Raw genomic sequence first — 7,680 nt, forward strand, 5'->3', positions numbered from 1 at the left:
TAACTCATTCCGTACATAGGTATGCTAAATGTAATAATCTTGAATTTCCTGACACATTTGATTCAAGCGAAAAAGTCAACTACCTAATGTATTGGGACGTGAATTCTCTCTATGGTTATGCTCAATGCCAAGCGTTACCCACGGGTAATTTTCGCTGGTTGTCACCGGACGAAATTAACTATATGGAAATCAAGTTGAAAAGTGGCATTTTCCACAAGTCCGATAATAACTTATCTTATGCTTTGGAGGTTGATTTAGAATATCCGCAACATTTACACACTCAAGATTCTCATATACAATTTCCTTTTTGTGCCGAACATATAACTCCGAAGGAAAGCAATTTAAAAAAATTATGTTGCACATTGAGCGATAAAACTAAATATGTTATTCATTTCGAAAATCTTAAACAATGTTTAAAATTTGGATTGGTGTTAAAAAAAATTCATAGAGTTATTGAATTTAGGCAATCCGATTGGTTGAAAAGTTTTATAGATTTAAATACAGATTTTAGAATGAAAAGCAATAGTGACTTTGAAAAGAATTTATTTAAATTGATCATAAACTCGGTTCATAAGTCTCAGACCCAAAATGTATATTATGAAAGTCGATGGTAGAGAAAGAACTGCGAAAGTAAAAGGTGTTTCGCTAAGCGCCAAAAAGTTGACATTCGAAGATTTTCAACGATGTCTGTTTGATAATGAAATTTGTTTTTCCGAATTCTCAGGGATATGTTCGCAAAATCATCAAAATTTCAGTTATACTATCAATAAATTAAGTTTGTCGTCAAATGACAATAAACGCTTTATTAAAGATAATAAAATAGCTACGTTACCTTGGGGGCATTATTCGCTAAAATCCCTTATGATTTAATTTTATAATCTTCTCACGCAACATTATACTTTGTATTATCTTATAGTGTAAGTATTATTGTACTTATAATTTCTTTTAAAGGAAATGCAATGTATATCGCTTACATGTTTACTTTTTCAATCAAAGTGTACAAAACAAAGTACCTTTATTTCTTCCATCGATATCATACAATGTATTCGCATCTAGTAATAATATGTCTATCAAATAAACTGTTGCTCGTATATATTAAAATGTATATTGCTTATTTACGTGTCTACTTTTCCAATCAAAGAAAGTATACAAATCATCCTGTCTCACCCTATCTTAGTCTCTTCTCACGAGATCAAACATCGCGAATATAAAAGCTCCAACGAAGGATCGCTTCGAGGAAAAATGAATCTATCTGACTGGGTGAGAGGGCGCCTTCCCACCGATTGGCCAGTAAGTTCATTTATTTCTGATTTTTTTTAAATTTTTGTATTGAGTCACTTTTTTTAATTTAAAATCCTGATCTTTTAGGCTTACTGCATAGTATTTCCGGGCAGTGGGGCGCCTCCCCCAACCCCTTTCATTTATTCGGGNTATTAGTGTGTTATTTTTGTGTTTAAATTTTCTATAACTTTTACTTTTTGTATAGAAAAAAAGGCAAAACACTGTAATAACATGAATATTTTAAAATCATTAGTTTGGTCGACCACAAAGCGATAAGAAGAAATAACTAACCAAACCAGATTTAATAATAATTATGTTAGCATACTTGTCGCAAACTTGTACATATTTTGTGTTAATTTTTGTTATTATCAATCCATACATTCCAAAATAATGTACGTGCGAGAAACTTTTAGAATCAGTGTAGAAACGTTGATAATTCAAGGCTAACAACAAGATTAAATTGTTTACAAATTACTTTCAACATCAAGGAAAATCTAGGTCATATAACACTTTTTACATTTGAATTTCAATTTTCTTTTTTACATCGCATTATTTAAACTCATTTATGAACAAACAATATGAAACGGTGAGACCGCATACATTTCAATAAATTACAATAACATTAAACAGAAACGTGTAATTCTCAGAAAATGAACTTTACACTTTATAACATTTAATTATTGTAATTGTTCGAAATATATTATTATTATTACTTTTACTGTTTCAACGTTGATGTCTCAGCTATTAAATACAAGGCCAAGTGCAACAAACTACTTACTTAGATACATACATGCATACATACATACATACATACATACAAGCGTGCATACATACATACATACACGGAAACATTTGCACGCGCGGCGTATTGTAGTGGGCGTTAACAAAAACAAAAAACCGTAAATAATAACAAAAAAAATGGACGATGTCACGCCCATCCAGTCATTAACAAAATGGACGATTACAACATCATTAAAAAATATTGCAATATGGCAATGTGGGGGAACAGGGGGGGACGATGACACAAGAGGGGGACGGGGCCGACCAATCAGAGGAATCTAACGAGCGGAAGTGCCGTAAGAAAAGCATTGGGAGATAAGGAGATTTGCCCCTAGATATCCTACTACCACTCCTCCAACCTAACCGACACCGTTCGCGACGTCCCGCCTGAGTTCCAGTCGGAACTCCGCGGTCTACTCACCGAGTTTGCAGACGTGCTTAAAGAGGAAATGAGCAATCACACCACCAGAGCCACTAAGCACAGCATCCGCCTTCGTTACGACACGCCGTTCAGGATCCGCCCCCTACTGTTGCTCCGACGCCAAGAAACGCTTGATACAAGAACAGGTAGAAGAAATGTGGGCCCAAGGAATCGTCGAACCAGCTACATCTAACTACATTTCCCCGGTAGTCATTGTCCCGAACAAAGAATGGGCACTCTTCGCTTTTGTGTTGACTATCGAAGGTTCAACGTCCAAACTGAGGACGACCCCATCCCCTACGCGTCATCAAGGACACTATTCGGGATATAGATACAGCGACGATATTCACCACCTTGGATTTTCGATTTCGTTACCGGCAGGTTCTCCTGGATCCTTACTCACGGCCACTCACCGCATTCAGCACACCGGCGGCTATACCACTTTACGGTCATGCCGTTCGAACTCAAGGGAAGCCCAGCAACATTCGAGCGGCTTATGATGCAAGAGGTTCTTACTGGGTATCTTCGATACTTCGCAATGGTATACCTCGACGATACAATCATTTATTCATCCACTTGGGAGGACCACGCTCGCCACGTCCTGGAGCGGCTCCGTGAACACAACGTCCGATGCGCACTCCTTAGGTGTCATTTCGGCAAGCGAGAAATCACGTACTTGGGCCGTGTAATTGACAAAGATGAAAACCGACCCCAGGAGCACCATCTACAACAGATACAGGGAACCGAGCCTCCACGAAATCGGAAGCAATTACTTAGGCGCCTGCAACTGGCTGCGAAATTACGTACCCCGATTCTAAGAGATAGCCACCCCACTGGCAGACCTGCTGAATCCCAAAAGAAAGTGGACCCGGTCTAAAGAAAGGCAGATCGCCTTTAACACCACTAAGCAAGTCCTAGACACTACACTGGCCTACCGCCATCTACAAGCCTCGCGCCAATCCTGTCGAACGCTGCAACCAAGAAATAAAGAAGGGCTTGCGCATCCGCCTCAACAACCGCCAACCGGAGACCTAGAACCTTTACCTCTCAAAGGTCCTGTTCAGCCTACGCCGCCGCCATAGGCCGAATACCCAGCCAAGTGGTGCTTGGACAACAAATCTCAACCCCGGGACAATGGCGAGACTACCAACGCGTTCGCAGGAGTAAATGCTAGTATCACCAAGTCCGAGCCCCTCTCCTCGGGGTGGGGGGGCACGACCTTGCTAGCGGAAAACACCTTAAAAATGCTTGGAAGGCGCTAAGGACAACCAAAACAATGCTATGAATAATAGACCATAAAGATACGTAGGTTACTGCTTCAGCCCCTTCGGATGGGGCAGAGTCGCCAGGGATGGGGGTTTAAGGGTACCCCCCGCCGAGCCGTTAGTAAGCAACTGCGCTGAATCGACGGGTGAGAGTGAGGAATCCCTACGCCGGTGTGGAGTGTCTGGCGATGTTACCGGCCAGCGAAAGGCTTGTTTATCTGATGGCGAGTCCGACGCTGTAGAGAGGCCGAACGCCGAGAAGTCTGAACCTGTAGAGGTTCGCCCTACAGGTTCACAACCTGGTGGAGGAGGTGATGCGAGGCTACAGACCCGCCGCATGGACGGTGGAGACCTGGCCAAGCAGGCAGGTAAGGGTGAGGCGACAAGAAGGCTGTCGGGTAGTGCTCCCCGCACCAGGCTAATGGCGAGAACCCAAAGCCTGGCTGAAGGAGTAGTGAGGAATGCCCACGTGTCTGAATCCTCCGAGGAGTACGGTCCGTGGGTGAGAGTTGGGAAGCCCAAAGCCAAGACCGAAGGTGGTAATAAGGGGGTGGTTTCTGCTGAGGAGGCGAAGGCCTCCAAGGCAACTAAGCTGCACCCCGCAAGGAAGGCGAAGGGCGGTAAAGGGGCTGTGACCAAGGTCGACAAGCCCAAACCCGCCAAGAGCCTGGTTGTCCGGGTTGTGAGGGTCCTAAGACCGAACGAGTCGGTTACCTAAAAGCTTAGGATCACCGGAAACGGGGGAAGCTCGTAACCTGGAAAGAGAACACTGAGATCCTCCTGAGGGTGTGGTTCCCCAAAGGTCCCCAACCGAATCAACGAATCAACGTGTGCTCACGCCTACCGAGGCGATCGTGTCCGGAAACACCCGATACCGGACGTATTCAATTAATGGTAGCGGTAACGCGAGCGAGTGCGGGTCTGCAATGGAAGTTGTGCAACCATTTTCAAAGAGGAAGAAAAACACGCAGCCAAATAGTGACGATACTGCGGATTCCGAATCCCCGAGTGTGTTGGAACCAACAAAACCCAAAAATCGCGATAACGAAAAGAACGCTAAAGTAAACAGCGGTCCTTTTGATGGAGAGCCTGGTCCAGATATCTGGAGTTGTGAAGGAGCTGAGACATACGGTTAAAATCAGGGAACAGAAAGTGAAAGAAGTCACAGCAAACGCAGAAAAGCTGTAAGTACCACTGCTGTTTTATATTACGCCGATAGGTTGAATGTAGGGAAGCAACAAACAAATACGGTTAGCGAAAATAGCCTTTCTGTTAGAGTCGACTCTAGAGGCGCGGACTATATTAAAAAAGTAGTATTCAAAACGGTCGATGTGGTCAAGACCAATATCGCGGTAAAAAACATTAAATCAACTAAATCAGGCGACTTAGTAATTGATTGCGCAAAGAAAGAGGACGCGGAGAAGTTGAAAACTTCTTTAGCAGTCAACGCTAAAGAATAGGTAGCAGTTAGGGACATTAAAAAACGTTGGCCTCGTGTAAGGATAGATCGCATTAGCAAGGAGTTGAGGTGCATGCATTAAACTATATTAGGGCACAATGATTTTGTAGACGAGCACTGCGGCAATGATGTCAACAAATTTAAGGTAGATTTTAAACAATTAACGGTTTTTGAGAGCAGGGGAAGTAAAGATTTTTATAGCGCGGTTTTTGAAGTAAATCCCATTTTAAGGAAAAAATTATTAGATAGGACGATTTACTTAAATTGGCAAAGGGTTTTCGTTAGGGACAACTTCTCTATGTTGCAGTGCTTCCAGTTTTATGATTTTGATCATTAATCTAAAAATTGCAAAGTGAAAGAACAAATTTGCGGTAAATGCGGCGGAAAACACAGTTTCCGAGACTGTAAGTCCAAAACGACTTTCTGCGTTGTTTGCATTAGGTCCAATAGGGACAAAAGACATGCACCTGTTAAGACTGACCACGACGCTAAAAGCCAGTCTAGCGCGACTATAAACAGGATTAAAAATTCAATCCTTTCAAACATAGATTTTTATGGATCCTAAATCCACAAAAATCAACCCCGACGCGGATTTGGTATTAAATTTCGGACAAATTAATTTAGGCAAGGGCAAGGCGGCTACAAGCAATCTTTTAAAAATTATTTCAGATAAAAAGTTAGATATTTGTTTTGTGCAGGAACCGACGGTCAACAAATCTAAAATTACAGGTTTTTCTAAAAATAATTTTATCATTTCGAAACAATGTAATATTCCTAAAAGTGCCATTATTGTTAATAATTTGAACATTAATAATCTATTTCTAGAGAACATTTCAACAGATTATATTGTCATTAGTGAAATTACCTATTTTTCCAAATCGCTTATTCTCGTAAATGTCTATTTACCACCCGCTGGCACTAATGTCGACGAAAACCTCATTTTCGAACGACTTCGAGAAATTGCTCATCAAATAGGTAATTTAAAACCAATTATCTTCGCGGGTGATTTTAATGCTAAACATTACGTATGGGGCAGTCCGATTAACGATAATAGGGGTGATAAACTTTTTGAATTTTTTGAACAAAATAATTTAATTGTTTTAAATAATAATACTGAACCAACTTTTGTCGGACATCGCGGTATTAGTTTTGTTGATTTAACAGTAGTAAATTTTGAGGCACTTAAACTAATTAAAAATTGGCAACTTGTTGACGAAGAAACACTCTCCGATCACAAGTTAATTTTTTGGCAAATACATTTTAACAATAGCGAGATAGATTTTGTCGACCGTAGGTTTTGTAATAAAAAAGCAGATTGGGACGTTTTTTCTGAAAAATTTAGGGATAGCATAGGAAACATAGTACTATTAGACGAAAATAATGTTTCAGATCGCGCTAGTTTTTTAAATGACTGCATTGTAGAAGCTTGCGAGGCGTCAATGCCGCCTACAAAATCTTTTAGAAATAGTGTACCGTGGTGGACAAAACAGCTGACTGAAAAAAGATCAGAAACGCGTAGACTTCGTCGATCATTTCAACGCGAAAAAAACGACGCCATTAGAAACAATAAAAGAGCCGTATATAATCGTGCATTTCGGGAATATAAAGAACTATTAACTAAAACAAGGGGCGATAAATTTAAAGAATTTTGCACGCGCAATTCAGAAAAGGATCCTTGGGGAACGGCCTACAAAGTCATTCGCGGTAAAAAAACTAACAAAGTAAGTTTCCAAAATCTAAAACTTCCCGACGGTACTTTCACTAAAGACACTAAAGATACGGCCGATTTTATTCTACATTCTTTCTTTCCGTCGGACGACCCTATTTCAGATAATCAAAATCACGCGCGAGTTCGCACGGCCGCGAACAATGCAATCGAGTTTGATGGGTTTTTTAAGAATATCACCTACGCGGAAATAGANCGAATTGCGCAAACGAAGTATTTCCGGAAATTTAATCAAATTAGTCCAGAATTATTTTAGCGACAGAACCGCTGTTGTTACCATTTCCGCTGCCGCGGTAACCAGGAAAGTTGAAAAGGGTTGTCCGCAGGAGTCGTGCTCCGGCCCGCTCCTGTGGAACATCTCATATGATACAGTTTTTAATATCGCATTAGCGGCCGAATGCAAAATTTTTTCATTTGCGGACGATACTTTGTTCGTCGTCGAGGCGCAACAATATAAATAATAATTATATAGATAAGCATAAAATTATTAGTCAAAATTAATATGATTTCCAAACTGGAAAAAGTACTGACGATGCACTTGTTATTTGATATTTGATGAAGTTCATGATGCAATAAGTAAAACAATACCTTGTATAGCAATATTTTTTGATCTTGCAAAAGCTTCTGATACAGTAAACCATAACTTTTTATTGCAAAAACTTTATAAACTAGGTTTTAGATGTTAAGCGTATAATCTACTACGTGGTTACTTAACGGATAGGAAACAAATTGTTAAATAGACGATGTT

The 7,680-nt window shown here is 40.5% G+C and overlaps 1 protein-coding gene across 1 annotated transcript in view; it reads left to right on the forward strand.

Moving 5' to 3' along the window:
* The window catches only part of LOC112904019, an 8,855-nt gene extending 5,873 nt beyond the window's left edge, over positions 1–2,982 (forward strand). The window contains exons 2-4 of the mRNA XM_025973051.1: positions 20–566; positions 2,397–2,628; positions 2,693–2,982. Coding sequence (XP_025828836.1) covers positions 20–566; positions 2,397–2,628; positions 2,693–2,982 — 1,069 coding nt within the window. The remainder of the gene's footprint in view (positions 1–19; positions 567–2,396; positions 2,629–2,692) is intronic.
* Positions 2,983–7,680: the final 4,698 nt, after the last annotated feature.

Source organism: Agrilus planipennis, unplaced genomic scaffold (assembly GCF_000699045.2).
Source record: "Agrilus planipennis isolate EAB-ADULT unplaced genomic scaffold, Apla_2.0 scaffold106, whole genome shotgun sequence".
NCBI classification, from domain to species: domain Eukaryota; kingdom Metazoa; phylum Arthropoda; class Insecta; order Coleoptera; family Buprestidae; genus Agrilus; species Agrilus planipennis.